Raw genomic sequence first — 19,463 nt, 5'->3', positions numbered from 1 at the left:
AAAGCAGAGCCAGGACCGGAACCAGGTCTTCAATGTCCTAGGCCCCATCCTAAAACAAATCTGAAAACTCGATCTAGAATGTGAGACCCTGGAGATATTACCAAGGCATTTACAAAACTATGAGGGGTGTGGACAGGGCGAGCACAGAATTGTGTTTCTTGTTTGTTTGTTTGTTTTTAATGGAACTTGACAGGGGCTTACTATGTGTCAAACACTGTACTAAACACTGGGCCAAATACAAGACAATCACGTTGGACACAGTCTCTGACTCACATGGGGCTCACAGTCTAAATCAGAGGGAGGAGGATTTAAATCCCCATTTTACAGATGAGATAACTGAGGCACAGAGAAGTTGTGTCTCGCCCAAGGTCACACAGCAGACAAGTGGCAGATTTAGGATTAGAACCCAGATCCTCTGACTCCCAGGCCCATACCCTTTCCACTAGGCCACACCGCTCCTCCAGTAACACAGCACTAGGCCAAGGGAGCACCCATTAAACCTTGAAGGTAATAGTTTCAAAACAATCAAAAGGAAATCCTCCTTCACACAGTAGGTGGTAAGCATAGGGAATTTGTAACCACAGGAAGTTGTGCAGATAGAAGTTATGGAGTAGATTCAACAGAGATTTGGCTAAATTCATGGAGAAGTAATCCATCATGCTTTACTAGAGGGAAAGTTAGGGATTTTAAGGGGGTAAGTTTAGGCATGTTGGTACACCCTTAGCCATTTTCACTCTACATTCATTTTTCTTGCTCTACACTCACTCTCTCTGGGACCTCATCCAGTTGCATGACTTCAGCTACCACTCCTAAGTGGATAGCTCCCAAATCTATTCCCCCGCCCCACCTCCCTTTTTTTAAATCGGTATTTGTTAAGCACTTTACAATGTGTCGGGCACTGTACTAAGCGCTGGGGTAGATACTAGTTTATATTAATAATAATAATAATAATATTGATATTTTTAAGTGCTTACTATGTGCAAAGCACTGTTCTAAGCACTGGGAAGGATTCAAGGTGATTGGGTTGTCCCCTGTGGGGCTCACAATCTAAATCCCCATTTTACAGATGAGGTAACTGAGGCCCAGAGAAGTTAAGTGACTTGCCCAAAGTCACACAGCTGACAAGCGGAGGAACTGGGATTTGAACCCATGACCTCTGATTCCCACGCCCGTACTCTTTCCACTGAGCCACGCTGCTTCTCTATCAGGTTGGACACAATCCATATCCCACATAGAGCTCACAGTCTTAATCCCCATTTTACAGATGAAGTAATTTAGGCATAGAGAAGTTAAGTGACTTGCCCAAGGTCACACAGCAGACAAGTGGTGGAGTGGGAAATAGAACCCCAGTCCTTCTGACTCCCAGGCCTGTGTTCTAACCACTAGGCCTCTCTGCTTCCCCCTAGGCCTGACATCTCACCTAATCCACAACCCCACATTTCTCCTTGCCACCTCCACTTGAATGTTCCTCAGCATTTTTAAAGCTTCTCATCTTCCCTCCTCCTAATTCTCCCACCTTGGTGACATCACATTAAAGCAACTCCTAAATTCTGCTGATTCCTCCTATGCAACATTTCCAAGATCCTCCCCTTCCTCTCTACCCGAACTGTTACCACCTTGGATCTGGCTGTTGTCATGTCATGGTTAGGCTACGGCATCAGCTTCTTCACCTGTAGCCTCTCCCTGCTCCCCTCCCCTGCTGCACAGATCACACATCTCTCCTTACCTCATAAACCTTCAATGGCTATCCGTTTCATTCCATATCAAGCAGAAATCCTGTCAGATGGCCCCAAGGCTCTCCACCAGTACTTTCTATCTTATACATAGGCTCTGTTCACCCACTACTCCCCAGTTTACACTCTTCACTCCTTCCAAGGTCACCTTCTACCTGTACTGTGACATTTCACTCACCTGTTCTCCCAGCTTTGAACCCCCCCACTCCTGCCCTTCCAAGTCTACCAGATCACAGCTTTCCCATTTTCAAAGCTCTCCTAAAATCCCACTCCCTCTTGGAAGCCTTCCTGTTTAATTCACAGCCCCCTAATTCATCAACTCAGAAGGCACCCTTAGTTGGTATTTACATATTTTAGTCCTATTTTCAGCACCTATTCATATATGTAAATAGATTTGTAAATTCAATTGTTTATTTACTTATTGCATCCTGATATGCTTGTGCTATTGTTACCTGTTATATTCTTGTTCTTCCTCGCTCTGACTATTTTTAAATCTCTTTTTTTCTGTTTCCCCATTAGATTAAGCTCCTCAATAGATTGTAAAGTCTCAAGCACAGGGATTATGTCTACCAATTCTATTGTATTTCATTCTCCCAGGTACATAGTACAGGATTCTGCATATTAGTCAGTGCTCAGTAAATGCCAGTGATTAATTATACACTCCTTGAGGGCAGGGAACATGCATCTTACTTCTGTTGTACTCTCCTAAGCTCTTAGTACACGGCTTTGCATTCAGTAACCACTCAGTAAATTCCACTGATTAATTGACTGATTGGTGGCTGTCAAGGAAGGCAACCATCACAAAATTCCTCGAAGCATTTTGTTACCAGAGTTGGAGGCAGAATACTGGGATGGATGGACAATTGGTCTGACCCAGTAATGGACCCACTTATGTTGGAGAAAACAGTTTGGTAATGTAAACTTCTGCTGCTACTGTGATGCACATGAAAAGGAAATTTCTGCCTTTCTCAGAGAAGCAGCGTGACCTAGAGGCCTGGGAGTCAGAAGACCTGGGTTCTAATCTCCACTCTGCCACTTGTCTGTTGTGTGACCTTGGGCAAGTCATTTAACCTCTCTTTGCCTCAGTTACCTCATCTGTAAAATGGGGATTAAGACTGTGAGCCCTATGTGGGACAGGGACTGTGACCGGCCTGATTAACTTATATCTACCGCAGTGCTTAGAACTGTGCTTGGCACATAGTAAGCACTTAACAAATACCATAATTATTAATTATTGTTATTACCTCATCTGTAAAATGGGGATTAAGACTGTGAGCCCCATGTGGGACAGGGACTGTTTCCAAACTGATTACCTTGCATCTACCCCAGCTCTTAGTATAGTGCTCTGCACACAGTAAACGCTCAATAAATATGATTGAATGAATGGCACATAATAAGTGCTTAAGCAAATATCATTTAAAAAAAAAGAGTTTGAATTGCCCCTGCCCTATTGGTGCCACTCTAAAAGATGGTTACTTCAATTGTGAGCCCCACGTGGGACAGGGACTGTATCTTGCTTGATTAATTTGTATCTACCCCGGTACTTAGAACAGTGCTTAACACATAGTATGTGCTTCACAAACATAAAAAAGGTGGTACTGAAGAAAAATATTGAAAGGCCAACAATTGATAGCCTCGGGACTTCCATTCCAAAGAACTTCAGCTGGCCTCCTGTTTGGCAAAGGTGGGAATTGCTATCCTTGATATACACTGAACCCTATTCTGGACCAATCAATCAGTGGAATTTATAGAGCATTTACTGTGTGAAGAGCACTGTACTAAGCACTTGAGTAAGTACAATATAGTAGAGTTGGTAGATGTGATATCTGCCTACAAGGAGTTAGCAGACTGCAGGGGAAAATGGACAGTAAAATAAATTAAAGATAGGGGAGATTGTACAGTATAAGGATATTTACATTTGCTGTGGAACTGGGGTGACTACCAAAGTGCTGAAGGAGTACACAGCCAAGTGCATAGTCAATGGAGGGGGAAGGGCAGAGAGAGGAAATAAAAGGCTTAATCTGGGAAGTCCTCTTGGAGGACATGAGATTTTAGGAGGGTTTGGAGGGTGGGGAAAGTGGTGGCCTGTTGTTTATGAAGGAGGAGGGACTTCCAGGCCTGAGGGAGTACAAGGGCAAGGGGTAGGTGGAAGGATAGATGAAATTGAGGTACAGTGAGTAGGTTGGCATTAGAGGAGCGAAGTGTGTGGACTGGGTTGTAGTAGGATATGAGCGAGGTGACATAGAGGAGGGCAAGTTTATGAGTGCCTTAAGGCCGTTGGTAAGGAGTTTCTGTTTGAAGCAGAGGTGGATAGGCAACCATCGGAGGTTGATAAGGAGCAGAGAGATACTGACTGAAAGGCTTTTCAGAAAAATGAACTGGGCAGCAGGGTGAAGTATAGACTGGAGTAGGGAGAGATAGGAGGCAGGGAGGTCAACAAGGAGGCTAATGTGGTAGTCAAGGTGTGAAATGAGTGCTTGAATCAGCAAGATAGCAGTTTGGATGGAGAGGAAGAGGTGGATTCTCAAGATGCCATGAAAATAGAACTCACAGGATTTGGTGACAATTTTTTTTAATGGTATTTGTTAAGCACTTACTATGTTCCAGGCAAGTACTAAGTACTGGGGCAGGTACAAGGCAGTCAGGTTGGACACAGTCCATGTCCTACATGGGGCTCACAGTCTTAATCCCTATTACACAGATGAAGTAACTGAGGCACAGAGAAGTTAAGTGACCCAGCAGGCACGTGGCAGACTTGGGATCGAATGTGTGGGATGAAAGAGAGAGATGAGTTGAGGATAAGCCAAGGTTATGGGCTTGTGAGACAGGGAAGATGGTGGTGCTATCTTCAGTGATGGAAAAGTTAGGGGAAGGACAGGGTTTGGGTGGGAAAATGAGGAGCTCTGCTCTGGACATGTTAAGTTTAAAGTGTTGGTGGAACATCCAAGTAGAGATGTCCTGAAGGCAAGGGGAAATGTGAGACTGCAGAGATGGAGAGAGATCAGGGCTGGAGATGTAGATTTGGGAATCATTTGCATTAAGATGAAAGTTGAAATCATGGGGGCAAATGAGTTCTCCAAGGGAGTGAGTGCAAATGGAGATCCAGAACTAAGTCTTGAGGGACCCTCAGAGTTAGGGAGTGGGAGACAGAGGAGAAGCCTGCAAAAAAGGCTGAGAATGAATGGCCAGAGAGATGGGAGGAGTACCAGGAGAGGACAGTGTCAGTGAAGCCCAGGTCAGATAACATTTCCAGAAGGGGGTGGTCGACAGTGTGGAAGGCAGCTGAGAGGTTGAGGAGGATTAGGATGGAGTAGAATCATTTGGACTGCTTAGTAATATCTTAGAGCAGTTTGCTTGCTTTAGTTTCCTCCTCCTATAAGCTAGTGCTACAACTAAAAAACCCTATCGCCAAAACCAACCTCTCCCCCTGTGCATCTTCATCTTGTCCCTGATGACATGCATAGAGCTGCCAGCACTAGAGACAGCTAAATTGTTGTGTCCTTCAGGATGAGCAAGGGGAGAGACACCACAAACGATACTGTAATGGCTCTCTCAATGTACAAATCACTTGAATGGCTTTCATGTGGTTCCCCTGACACAGAACTTTTCTGGAAGTGTTGCCCGGTAAATTTTAAGAGCTTGGCAGATGTGACATTTGAAAGCTCTTGTACCAGCCCTCTTTCTTGAGGTAAATCATGGGAAAGCAGAGGGGGTGGTAATACACTTTGTAAACTCTGTCTCTAGGCAGCCATTCTCAAAATGCTGCCCAGAATATCTCCTTTATTCCTAAAGCGTCCCCAAGAGGCAAGGACAAGGCGGGTTTTTTTCAGATGGGAAAACAGAGGCATAGTTAGGCTAAGACTCAGCAAGACAAGTGTGAACTGGGACTCAAACTGCCAGTCTTCAGTGTTTAAGTGCAATGCTACTTTGCAATAGAGGATCCTTCAAAGGGAGGGATTCGTTTTTCCCAGGATACATTAAGTAAACCCGTCTGAAGATAAACCATCAAAAGTCCAACACTAATGCATTTCTTCTACAGTGTAAAAAATTGAAGTTTAATCATTGGCCAAACCAAATTGCTGAAAAATTACAATAGGGTTAACATTAAGGTTAGGGCCAGAGTTAAGGCTAGGCTTAGGTTTAAGGTCTGGTGTTTGGGTTGAGGGTAAAGACAGGTTAGGACTTGATGACTGGTTTGTTCTGACCTTGGACAGACATTTACATGCAGTGACAGGAGGTGTTCATGTTTCACAGTGGATGACTCATTACAGTACCATCAAACTCAGTCCTCCCCTAAGGGGGAAAACTGCCCTGAAAACCCAATTCAGCTACAGAGGCAAGCTCTAGTTTGATGTAAGTGATGCTTTGGGAGCCTGGCCATAATGAGTTACAACCTCTTTCACACCACTGGTATAATAATTTGCATAAATCTGCAAAAATTATGAACCAGTTCTGAATCTGTATTCTGTTAGTTGGCTCTTTTGAAGAGGCAGTCTGGCCTAGTGGACAGACCCCGGGCTGGCTTGTATATATGTATATATGTTTGTACATATTTTTTACTCTATTTATTTTATTTGTACATATCTATTCTATTTATTTTATTTTGTTAGTATGTTTGGTTTTGTTCTCTGTCTCCCCCTTTTAGACTGTGAGCCCACTGTTGGCTAGGGACTGTCTCTATATGTTGCCAATTTGTACTTCCCAAGCGCTTAGTACAGTGCTCTGCACATAGTAAGCGCTCAGTAAATACGATTGATGATGATGATGATGATGATGAAGAAGGCAGGACTGAGAGTCAGGAGGCCCAGGTGCTAATCCTGGCTCTGCCATTTGCTTGCAGCAGTGTGGCTCAATGGAAAGAGCTCGGGCTTTGGAGTCAGAGGTCATGGGTTCAAATCCCGGCTCTGCCAGTTGTCAGCTGTGTGACATTAGGCAAATCACTTAACTTCTCTGGGCCTCAGTTACCTCATCTGTAAAATGGGGATTAAGACTGTGAGCCCTCCGTGGGACAACCTGATCACCTTGTAACCTCCCCAGTGCTTAGAACAGTGCTTTGCACATAGTAAGCGCTTAATAAAAGCCATTATTATTATTATTATTATTATTACAGTGTGGCTTTGGGCAAGTCTCTTAATTAATCTGTGCCTCAGTTTCCTCATCTGTAAAAGAGGAAAATGAACTACTTTTAAATAAAGAAGCAACATGGCTCAGTGGAAAGAGCCCGGGCTTGGGAGTCACAGGTCATGGGTTCTAATCCCGGACCCACCACTTATCAGCTGTGTGACTTTGAGCAAGTCAGTTCACTTCTCCATGCCTCAGTTACCTCATCTGTAAAATGGGGATGAAGACTGTGAGCCCCACGTGGGACATCCTAATTACCTTGTATCCCCCCAGCGCTTAGAATAGTGCTTGGAACATAGTAAGTGCTTAACAAATGTCATCATTATTATTATTATTACTGGCTCTCCTTAATTCTTAGATTCTGAGCCCCATGTGGAATAGGGACTGTGTCCGATTGGATTATTTTGTATCTACCCCAGCGTTTGGCACAGTAAGCCCTTAAAAAAAATAGTAGTAATAATATTTAGTATGCACTTATGGTCCACAGGGTACTGTAGTAAGCTCTGGGAATTAGACACGGTCCCTGGCCCTAGTGACTCCCGATCTAAAAATATAAGCGGGGAGAGGTGACTGACATTAGGAAAGATGAAAGAAAACATGAAGTCAACATAAAGACCTGGACAAACATACAAAAGAAAAACAAAGCTCAACACGGCACTATGGTAGGAGGAGCAGAATTTCCCGCTCCTCGCATCTCAGAACTCACAGTCACAACTGCTGCCACAGTAGCCACTACAGCAGCAACCACCATAACCCTCTTGAGGTTTTGTGGAGGTGGCGTCAGGCTGCGGCTGCTTTTCTTTGTCCTGCCAGGATGGTGCATCACTCTCTTCCCATTTGGGGGAGAAGACATCCATGAAGTCAGTAAGCCCAGCAGTGTACCTGAGTAACCATTTGAGTGCCCCAGACAGAGAGTACTTTGTACATCACGCTTTCGAGAGAGGAATCCAATCCAAGCTCCCCATCAGCATTCTCATTAGGAGGAGACGCCAGGTCAGTGATTTGGTGCATCTCAGATGAAAACCTTCCCTAGAATTCAGGCAATTTCTTCCCCAGCCCCAGCAGCTAACTCTCCCTGCTCACTTTTCTCCTATAAATATATCTTCTGTTCTTTGTAGTCAATATTTCTGTGTCCAGAACCCCTGGTTTAGTTGGCTTCCCGGCTCTTTGCTGTCTCTCAGTCGTGGCACCCTGCTAAACAAGGAACATGCTGGGATTCCCTAAGGGTGCTTGGGTTTACTCCAGCCTATGCAACTGAGAGCAAGCAGCCCTCAAGCCTCCAGATTCTGCGCTCTTGAAATCACTATTCATAATGGGCCTGCTGACAGATTTCTAACTGCTAATGGTGTAATAACCTTCTGCAAGTAAATGTCGTTCTTTACAAGGAATCCAAATGACCAGTTTTAGAGTATGTTACAAGCTTGTATTCTATACAAGAATCATTAGCGTGGTTAGCTGACTGTGGCTGTGAAAATGGCATGGTGAGGTCTTTATATTCGTCCTTTCTTTTTGACTTTTATAACCCGGGGGCTCAGACTATAGTTCAGAGGCTGAATGAGTGATCTGTCTGCCTATGTTTTACGTTTCTAAGAGCACAGGCTGCCAATCAAAGGTCCTGCAGTAGGAACCACTTCCTTCCCTCACCTCCTTTTCCCGTTCCTGACCCCTTCAGTCCCTGCCTGCCTCCATGAAGATGGCATGGATGCACAGAGCAGAATCGGAGCCAGCTTAGTTCTTCCTTAGCTGGGTAAGGTCCCATGACCCAGGAAGGAGAATGAGACCACGAGTGAAATTAGCAGGTGTGAATCAGAGACTGAAGTAGGGCAGAAAGACCATTTTGACTGACAGAGTCAGGTCTCACTATAAGCACACTTCTCCCGTGTCCCATTTCACGGTGATGCTAAAGTATTTCCGATCCCATAGGGATATGGGGAGATCAAGTGACTTTCTCAGCGAATATCTCCCCTCTGAGCTGGTAAAGGAACTAACTCTTACCCTACGTGAGGCCATCTGCTACCTGCATTAGCAAAAATCAGAAAGCTGCTCTGAAGAACATGGAAACATTTTGGCATGAGGACTTTCCCACAGGGGAGAGCTTGAGGTGAGTTTTGGAAGAACTGGGAGGGGCAGAACTATCAGTAAGACAGAGAACGTGGTAACAATAGTCAATCATCCAGTGGTATTTATTGAGCACTTACTGTCTGCAGAACACTCTACTAAGCACTTGGGAGAGTACAATAGAGCAGGTATACTATCCCAAGCGCATAGTACAGTGCTCCACACACAGAAATCGCTCAGTAAATATGATCACTAGATTGAATATAGTGTCCTATCAGGTTGAAATTGCCCCTTTCTGCAGGTGGGCAAGGAAGTGCCTAGCAAGTGGTGCAGATTCATCTTCAGTTATCCGACTCTGGTTTTTTCTCTGCAGCTTCAGCCGGAACAATTGGACTGTGGAGCAGCCCATCTCCAGCACCCTTTGGCCATTATGCAGCCCCTCAAGGCCACACCCATTTTCCGATACCAGGGCCTCACTTCTGTGGCTGTTTCCAGTGTCAACAACTACACTGTGGTATTCCTGGGGACCTCAACTGGGAGACTCCTTAAGGTAATTTAGCTGGAAGACCTCAGCCCCCCAGCCCCACTGGGAATGAGTCTCCTCAAAGAGTGGGAAATAGGCTGTAGGACTTCTGTCCTGTGGGAGACCAATTTCAGCCTCCAGCCCACCTGGGCAAATGGTGTGACCTCTGGAGTGAACCGAGAGGGCTTGAGGGAATTGTTAACGTCAGTCTAGGTTGTAATGTGGACAAGGGGTTTGCTGACCATCGTGCAAATGATCTGACCCAGCACTCCCGGGAGGGGTGGTTGGCCTTATGATCCCTTTTTCATCGATGAGTCACAGAGAGGCCAAGGAACTTTCTCCCTCAAGGCGCCCGGTGCTTCAGTGAAGCAGTTAGGATTAAAACCAGGTATCTCTTCTCCCTGCCCCAACCCGTTGTTCACCCCCAAACTAGGCTACCCACAAGGGGTACCTACTCCCGGACTCCCTGGGGATTGGGACACCCTAGCTGGTGAGTGGGGAGTGGTGAAAGATCAGGGGGCTATGGGATGGTACTGCTGCCGAGGCTGCATCCGTGCAGTGAATAAACAGGATGTCAACGTCCTGGGTTGTCACTAATAACCCACACTAGGGTTAAATCCATTAAGAGACAAAACAGCAGCATTTGACAACCGTGATGAGGAGCCGGACAGCTTTCTAATACAGAAAGCTAGCTGGATATTGCTTTAATCTCTACCACAGCCAGTGATTCATGGCACCAGATAATGGACTGTATTAATCAGTATTTAAGGCCCCCTCATACTATCTGGCTGTATTAGATAGTCGGGGCTAATAAAAGATCCTCTCTTGGAAATTTTACTGGGCAGCATTTGATTATTAGCAAGACCTCCCAATAAATTTTCTCCTTGATTGGATCAGTTTTAAAAGCCCCGCTTAAGTGAAAGAGTTACTGATTGATTCCACCCCCACATGGAGCTGCAAAGTCATGGGAAAGATGCCCTCTACATCTAGGTCAGAGCACAGGGATTTGGATGGTCTTTCCTCTTTGGGGATCAGCCCAGGGACCACATTCGCTCCCATGTGTTTGAAGGAGGCCGCAGCTCCCATGTTCATAAGTCAGGGAATTGGAAGACCCCTTGCTAGGAGGGGCTCAGACAGCTCCTGCTTTATCTCGGCCCCAGATGGTTAGGTTCCTGGAGGTAATAGCCCGTAATGTGGTCTATGGGATCAAAATGCCAGGAAAAGAGAAGAATGAATCCAATTTCCCCCACTGCCTGTAAGTCTGTGTGGTGGAAAGAGATGGGAAAGCCCTGGGGAGCCCAGTCTTGCTTCATCTTAGCCTGGAGCGAGGAATGAGGGAGAAGGATGGGAATGGGACTGGGACCGGGTCAACCAGCAAAAATGAAAGGTGAGAACTGTCAGAGCCCAGTGAGGGGCGCGAGGGACAGAGTTCACATTGACATTTCCCATGCATCTCCTGTTCACACAGAATTAACAGCTCAGGCTGCCATTATCATATCATGGAAATCAGCCTTATCTGCAGAGGCTCCATTAGAGCTTAGGCCAACTATAGCTCCCTGGGATAATTGACAAAGATATTGCTAATCTAATTCCCCCATACAGCTGCATAACCAGAAGCCCTTGTACCCAGGCGGTTCTTTATTTGGCAGAAGATACAGGATACTATGTGTGGGTCATAACTCAGGTGATCTGTCCAAGGAGAGACAACAACTCCTGGCTAACCTACTCACTGTGCACCCACTGCTTTCCTCTCTCCTGCCCCATTCTTGCTCACACCCTCCCCATTGCCTGGGACTCCCTCTCCTTATCTTCAAAGTCCTTCTGAAATCACATCTACTCCAGGAGGGCATTCCCCAATTCATCTCTCATCTCCCCGCCTTCTCTCCCTCAACTGCCACTTCAGCCCTGTGCACTCAGGCACCCACACCCTAGAGCTCTAACGTGTATGTGTGTAAAAATATATTCTCTGACTATCTGTAACTTATTTTAGTGTCTGTGTCCCTTCAGGGCAGGGATCATACCTGCTAATTCTATTGTACTCTCTCCCAAGTGCTTAGTACAGTGCTCTGCACAAAGGAAGTGCACAATAAATCCTTTTGACTGATTGATAGCAACTGGGAGTAAATAAGATTTTGGCCAGTTCCCAGTTTGGATAGAGGCAGAGAGAAAAACTCAGTCTATTGTAGCAACAATACAGCCAGGCTTAGGGGAAGTGGGTAGTTTCTAGAGGAGTCCTTGCTTGACCTCTGAAGGACATTTCAACCCCAATGGTCAGCAGTGGCACGTCTAGGGGAAAGCACTCCCGGCGGAAATGAGAGAGATTGTCCCAGTGGATTGCATGGCAGTGGAGCAGATCCAGCTTTGTCCACCTCCAATTCCCAGCCTGCAGAGGATTAGCTTCTGACCTTCTAGCATAGTGGACTTGGCCAACATTGTCTCTCTCAAGCTGTATCTTTTCTGCCTCTTACCTCTTTCCCCTTCCTGAATGGTTTGGAGTTGGGCTCTCCGCTGACAGAGTGGTGGCGGATGTGCAGAGCTGAATGGGAGGCAGCTTGTTTCTCCCTTCTATCCCATCAATAAGAAGAAAGCTGGATTTTAATTTTTGGCAAGCAACAGGACAATCTGGAAAGAGGAGGAGAGAACTATTTGTTTGGTTTGGGGGGGAGATCATCATCAGTCATCATCAATCGCATTTATTGAGCGCTTACTATGTGCAGAGCACTGTACTAAGCGCTTGGGAAGTACAAATTGGCAACATATAGAGACAGTCCCTACCCAACAGTGGGCTCACAGTCTAAAAGGGGGAGACAGAGAACAAAACCAAACATCCTAACAAAATAAAATAAATAGAATAGATATGTACAAGTAAAATAAATAAATAAATAAATAAATAGAGTAATAAATATGTACAAACATATACATATATACAGGTGCTGTGGGGAAGGGAAGGAGGTAAGATGGGGGGGATGGAGAGGGGGACGAGGGGGAGAGGAAGGAAGGGGCTCAGTCTCGGAATGCCTCCTGAAGGAGGTGAGCTCTCAGTAGGGCCTTGAAGGGAGGAAGAGAGCTAGCTTGGCGGATGGGCAGAGGGAGGGCATTCCAGGCCCGGGGGATGACATGGGCCGGGGGTCGATGGTGGGACAGGCGAGAACGAGGTACGGTGAGGAGATTAGTGGCAGAGGAGCGGAGGGTGCGGGCTGGGCTGTAGAAGGAGAGAAGGGAGGTGAGGTAGGAGGGGGCAAGGTGATGGAGAGCCTTGAAGCCCAGGGTGAGGAGTTTCTGCCTGATCGTGAAAATGCATTTCATTTGCATTGTCTGGATGCACTTGCAGAGAGAACGGTAAATCCCAGAAAGAGGATCTCCCTTCATTCCTCATTTCCACTCTCCCACCCTGAGCTGTGCCACAGGCTGTTCTTGGACCATGGTCAGGGGGATTTTGAGGCCGCACCCCGAAAAGTGGTGATGCTCTCCTCCCCTAGACTTAATAATACCTTGATTTGAATGTAGCGCTTGAATTTCCAAAGTATTTTCACAATACTCAGGTCATCTTTGTCCTCACAACATCCCTGTGAGGTAGGGAAAGCCAGGGATTATTATCTTCTTATCCAGGACCTGTCCATAATGGCTCTCTGGCCAGTGTTGGCAGGAAGAGCAATGGTCTTCACGATGCTGCATTATACCAGACTTTCTAAATGAAAATCCACACCTCAGTGGTCACTGGGGAGCTGGAAGAGGCCTCGGAGTGTAGATGGAGACTCCTGACTCAAGGTTCTGCCCTTCTGATTGCAGATCGCTTCTCATATCCCCTGAGTTAAGACCAAATCTTTCCAAGATGAGAACCATCCCGTTGAGTTGGGGGGAATTGGTTAAATCTGGCCTTCCTCCTCCCTTTGCCACAGCCCCAAAATTGGAAAAGACCCACGGAATAATGTCATCATGCATGTGGCTGGAGCCTGGTAGGAATCAGAGTGCACAGAAGGTTGCCAAATTTGAGCCAGGCCCACAGGCTGGTGTGAACCTGTTAGCCAAAAGCTGATGCTGCTTTCCCTCCTTCTTCCCAATTCAGTTACGCCATCCTCCCTCAAAGAGATTTTTCACTAGCCACGTTTATGGCTTTAATATCAAGAGATGAGTTTCCCACCCAAGAATCACAATAGTTAAGGAGTTAGGATAGTTATGGAGTTTTTAAAGGCTGAAAATCTAAGTTTTCCTCTCCTGCCAAGAACATTCCCCCAATACTCTCCCTCCCCAACCTGGTGGGAATCCTACAAATAGCACCCACCCCTACCCCGGTGATGTTTGCAGTTGATGAGCGGGACAAGTTGCCAGATGTGTGCCTAATCTAGAGATAAAGAGGATCAGTGAAGGAGGGACCAGTTTCAAAGATCTCTTGGTAGGATCTCAAATTGAACTCAAGACATGGTCAAACCGACAATTCCCCAAAGCCCCTTTGTGAGACCCCCAGATTCAGAAAATTACCAGTGGGTTCAATTCATGGATGAATAATTCTTTAATGGGCTATTGGAGGGAACATTAGGGGTGAAGAGAAAAGAGTTAGGGATGTACATCCGTAAACGTTAGGATGAATATCATGAAGGGCAGCCATCACAGGGTTCCTCCAGGCTTCTGTTGAAGAAAGAATACGGGGCTGGGTGAATCATTGGTCTAACCCGGTAATGGCATTGCTTATGTTCTTATGAGTATCAAGACCTTATGGTGGTTGGCTTTTTAATTTCCATTAAAATCCTCTCTTGCCACTACCTGATTTATCATCTTACCCTAGTTTCTTTCAGACCCAGGGCCCATAGGTCTCTCTAATTTGCATGATTACTCTAATAGCTGTCCTTCTCCCTCCCACCCACCCCCACTTCATTTGCAGATTAATCTGAATGACACCATGAAGGTTATTAGCAGGAAGTCCATTACCATAGCTTATGGTGAAGCTGTGCATCACATCATGCAGTTTGACCCTTCAGATCCCAGCTACCTGTACCTGATGACTTCCCACCAGGTAGGACTGCTTATACTCTCTGTGGGCTTCATTCCTTGGAGTTACACAGAACCTATGCCTGGATGATGAGCCGAAGATCGTCAGAGGTTATGTCCGACTGTCTGGATCAACCAATCGATAGTATTTACTGAGTGCCTACTGTGGGTGGTGCACTGTAGTTGTTTGGGAGAGTACAGTAGCGGTGAGGAGGCACTGATCCCTGCTCTCAAGGAACTTACAGTATTATGGGATGATTCCTGAGGAATGTAGGTATTTATCCTAAACTTCCAAATCTAATTTTGTAAAGCTGGGCTAGGCCTGACTCAAGAACACCAACTTCTGGACAGAAAGATAGTTCTCAAAATGAAGCATTAAAAGGAGGATAAGAGGCTGGAATTTTCTACTTTGAATCCCTGGACCAAGATAGCTCACAACCTCTGTGGGCCCTGAGGATATATTCTGTGAGGGGGGACTTTTTTTGAGGGAGGGACCCATCGGTTTCATACCTTGAACATCTGTGTTGATAGGGTCTGTGTAGTAGGGGGAAGAGGGAGGAGAGAGAAAAGGAGGATGGCGAGGAGAAGTCTTAAAAGTACAAATCCCAAATCCCTTTGGATAAAGCTTAGTGTAGGAGCTATACCAATTAGTGTGCTCCAAACCCCTAATAATCCCCTAATTTGGATGCAGGGATGTGGACCTTGTGGGAGAAGCTTGTCAGTCTAGTACAATCAATCAGTCAATCATAATATTTGAGTGCTTATTGTGTGCACAGCCTTGGACTAAGCACTTGGGAGAGTACAATATAAAACAGTTGGTAGACATGTTTCCTGCCCATAATGAGCTTACAGTCTAGAGGGGGAGACAGACATTAATATAAATATGTAAATTATGGACACGTACCTGGGGCTGAGGGAGGGGGGATAAAGGGTGAAAAAGGGTAGTATTATTTCATCAACTGACCAGTAATTCTAGGCAACGGGCCTAGAATTTTAAAGCACTGTAGCATCAAAGGTTGGGGGAAAGTCAGAGATGAGACTTATGCACCGTAAGTCTCTTTTAGGTAGGTGCAACCCCTAGAGTGTTTGCTTCTGTGACATTTTCATCTTGGATCCCAGGGTAACTGAGAAGGCTCCCAGGCCCCTTAGCATTTTGAATGGGTCTTCTAAGATCCCAGTTGCCCCAAGGTCAGGACTGGCTTCAGACTGTAAGTGAGGTAAGTGGTAGCCTCAGGGCAACATGCTCTCTGTGTCTGTTTATTGTTATATCATACTCTCCCAAGCGCTTTGCATACAGTGGGTGCTCAATAAAGATGAATGAATGAACAAATGAACAGCTTGCCTCCCGATCCTCCCAATTACCAGTTGGGACATTCAAGTCAATCAGTCAGTCCTATTTATTGAGCACTTACTGTGTGCAGAGCACTGCAATACGTACTTGGGAGAGTACAATATAACACATTCCCTGCCCACAACGACATTCAAGATGGTACCTACACCAGAGATCCCATCAAGATGGCTATTGCACATGTGCAGAACCCCAGTTCATTCATTCATTCAATCGTATTTATTGAGTGCTTACTGTGTGCAGAGCACTGTACTAAGTGCTTGGGAAGTACAAGTTGGCAATATATAGAGACGGTCCCTACCCAACAACGGGCTCATAGTCTAGAAGAAGTTCCCCTCTTCCCTCTGCCACATTCACAGCAATTCATTTTTAGTTTTCTCTATTATTTGATTCTCTGCCTCCCCACCCTCCCCCTACCCTCATCAGACTCCCCCCAAAATAAAGGAATCCCCGAAAAAGATTTGGTGTTAGTTTTTTATTTGTTTTTAGTTATTTAAGCCTTAGGGAGCCAAAAGGCTTAGTGGATAGAGCACAGGCCTGGGAGTCAGTAGGTCATGTGTTCTAATCCTGGCTCTGTCATTTTTCTGCTGTGTGACCTTGGGTGCTGAGGCAAATCTGGGGTGGAGGCACCTAGGGGATTGTGTATGTCCCTCCCCTACTATTTATCCTACTGTCCCTTGAAATAAAAATATCTCAGCAGGTCTTTAAGGTTTAGGGTTTTTTTGTTTTTTAAAAGGTCTGGAAGTCAGACCCTACTCTGACCCTACACCAGCCCTGGGACCCCCATAATTGCCCCGGAACCTCCCACCCCAGCAGCAATTTCAAGTCCAGGTTGGCCATGCACGTGCATCTTAGAAATGTTACATCACGTGTCATATGCATAGCAGGGAATGTGTCAGTTTATTATTGTATTGTACTCTCCCAAGCGCTTAGTACCGTGCTCTGCACACAGTAAGCTCTCAGTGAAGATGACTGAATGAATGAATGGCTGGTGGGGGTGGGGGTGAGTGGCAGTAAAGACTCTGAGTCAGTACCAGGCAGAAGGATATTGCCTGGATTCTAGGTTGTTAGCTACTTGCCCTCTCTTGGAGCAAGGAGTGTTCCTTTTGCCGTAGCATTTCCAATCAATGAATCAATTAGTGGTATTTATTGAGCACTTAACTGCATGCAGAGCACTGTATACAGTGCTTGGGAGAGTACAATACAATAGAATTGGTGGACATATTCCCTGCCCACAAACAGCTTACAGTTTAGAGGGGGAGACAGATATTAATATAAATAAATTATGGATCTGTATATAATACTAATAATGATTATGGTGTTTGTTAAAGCTCTTACTATGTGCCAAGCACTATTCTAAGCACTGGGATAGGTACAAGGGAATCAGGTTGTCCCACGTAGGGCTTACAGTCTTAATCCCTATTTTCCAGATGAGATGACTGAGGCACAGAGAAGTTAAGTGACTTGCCTAAAGTCACACAGCTGACAAGCGATGGAGCCAGGGTTAGAACCCCATGACCTCTGACTCCCAAGCCTGTGCGCTTTCCACTAAGCCACGCTGACGATGGGATGAATAGCAAATTCCCAAAGGGTATAGATCCACGTACACACACAACGCCGAAGGGAGAGCAAGTAGGGGAAATGACTGTCCTTTCCTATGCATGTGGCCCCAAACAGGGGAGGATCTCAAAGCATTCTATAGATTTTCAGTTGCCAGTATTATTGCCCTATTTAACAGCCGGGGAAAATTAGGCACAACTAGGTCAGGAGCTTGCCTGAATCAGTGTCCCATTACATCCAGCACAGGTCTCTTGAATCTTTAATGCAGTGCCTCGCTGTTACAGAAGAAGTATGGCACTCCACCACTTGTGTGCTGAGTGACCTTGGGCAAGTCACTTAAATTCTCTGTGCCTCAGTTCCCTCATCTGTAAAATAAGGTTAAGACTGAGAGTCCCTTGTGGGATATGGACTGTGTCCAACCCGATTAGCTTGTATCTACCCTGGCGCTTAGTACAATGCTGGGCACATAGTAAGCGCTTAACAAATACCATGAAAACGTGCCCTCTGACCTTCAATGCCCCGGCACGAAAACCATCCCCTCCTTTACTTCTATGTGGAAAGTTCTGATTGGTAGGAGAGGAACTCTGCTCTGGTGGTCTGGTTTAAATTAGGTTTTAATCTGTTGAAACAAAAGCAACAACCACTAATTTCATATTTTCATTTTCTGAACTTAATTCCCTCCAGACCAGGCCTTCTCAGTAGAGCAGCTTCTCAACTATCTCCCCCTTCATCTCTCTTCCTCTCTCCCTTTCTTTCCTTTTCTTCTACTCTCTTTCCCCCTCCCTTTGGCAGGACTCAGCTCTTCAGTTAAGCTACATGGAACCCATTCTGTATGGCTTTGTTCATGCAGAGCTCTCAGGGATTCTTTCTGAGGCCTATAGGTCGCTCCATATAGGCTCGGGAATAACAGACTGTAGTCAGAGAGAATCGGGACCTTCATTGTGGAATGCTTTCTTATTATTAAGAGGTCTGTTTATTGTTCTATTGCACTCTCCCAAGCACTTAATACAGTGCTCTGCATATAGTATGCGCTCAATAAATACGATTGACCGACTGACCCTATCGGGCTGGCAGCGGCAATTGGGCGGAATGCCAAATGCCCAGCATCCTCCCTGTGAGAGTGATTCTCTCGGGAATTAACAGGCTTACCACACCCAGACTATGCCAGAATTCTTTTGGGTTATCAATCAATCAGTCATTCATTCATTCAGTCATATTTACTGAGCCCTTACTGTGTGCAGAGCACGGTACTAAGCGCTTGGAAAGTACAATTCAGCAATAGATGATCCCTGCCCACACCGGGCTTACAGTCTAGAAGGGGGGAGACAGACATCAAAACAAGTAAACAGGCATCAATATAAATAGAATTATAGATATGTACATATATATACACAAGTGCTGTGGGACAGGGAGGGGCGGGCAAAGCAGAGCAAAGGGAGCAAGTTGGGGCGACACAGAGGGGAGGGGGAGCTGAGGAAAAGGGGAGTTTAGTCTGGGAAGGCCTCTTGGAGGAGGTGAGCCTTCAGTAGGGCTTTGAAGGGGGGAAGTGTGATTGGCAGATTTGAGGAGGGAGGGCGTTCCAGGCCAGAGGTAGGAATGGGCCAGGGGTCAGCAGCAAGACAGGTGAGAACAAGGCACAGTGAGAAGGTTAGTACAAGTGTGCGGGCTGGGATGGAGAAGGAGAGAAGGGAGGTGAGGTAAAAAAGGGCAAGGTGACCACTCCCCCTCACCCCCTACCAAGGATCCCTCTGTACCAGCGCCAATCCTCCACTCCTCCCTCCCAGCCCCCTCCCTCCCCTCCTCCCCGCCCCCACCCCATCCCAGTTCTCCTTTCCCATTGCCACCCCTCTTCCCACTCTCCCTGCTTAGGCCCCCGCCAACTCATCCCAATCCAAACCCTCCCCACCCTTCCCACCCTTCCCCCTCCCTCCCATCCCTCGACAGCTACTGCTAAGTGTGTCCTCTGGAACCCCCGCTCCGTTATAAGTAAGGTCCCTTTCATCCTGGACCTATTGCTTTCCAGCTCTCTACTCCTCATCGCCCTAACTGAAACATGGCTGTCTCCGAATGACATGGTCTCCTCTGCAGCTCTCTCCAGTGGGGGCCTCTTCTTCTCCCACTCCCCCAGACTCAC

At 46.2% G+C, this 19,463-nt stretch overlaps 1 protein-coding gene across 1 annotated transcript in view; it reads left to right on the top strand.

Annotated features, from left to right (window-relative positions):
• The window catches only part of PLXND1 (plexin D1), a 162,663-nt gene that overhangs the window by 31,404 nt on the left and 111,796 nt on the right, over positions 1-19,463 (top strand). The window contains 2 exon segments of the mRNA XM_038772458.1: positions 9,286-9,462; positions 14,315-14,446. Coding sequence (XP_038628386.1) covers positions 9,286-9,462; positions 14,315-14,446 — 309 coding nt within the window.

The sequence above is a fragment of the Tachyglossus aculeatus genome, chromosome X1 (assembly GCF_015852505.1).
Source record: "Tachyglossus aculeatus isolate mTacAcu1 chromosome X1, mTacAcu1.pri, whole genome shotgun sequence".
NCBI lineage: Eukaryota > Metazoa > Chordata > Mammalia > Monotremata > Tachyglossidae > Tachyglossus > Tachyglossus aculeatus.
The sequence above is the reverse complement of the archived record's forward strand: the minus strand, read 5'-3'. Positions and strand labels throughout refer to the sequence as shown.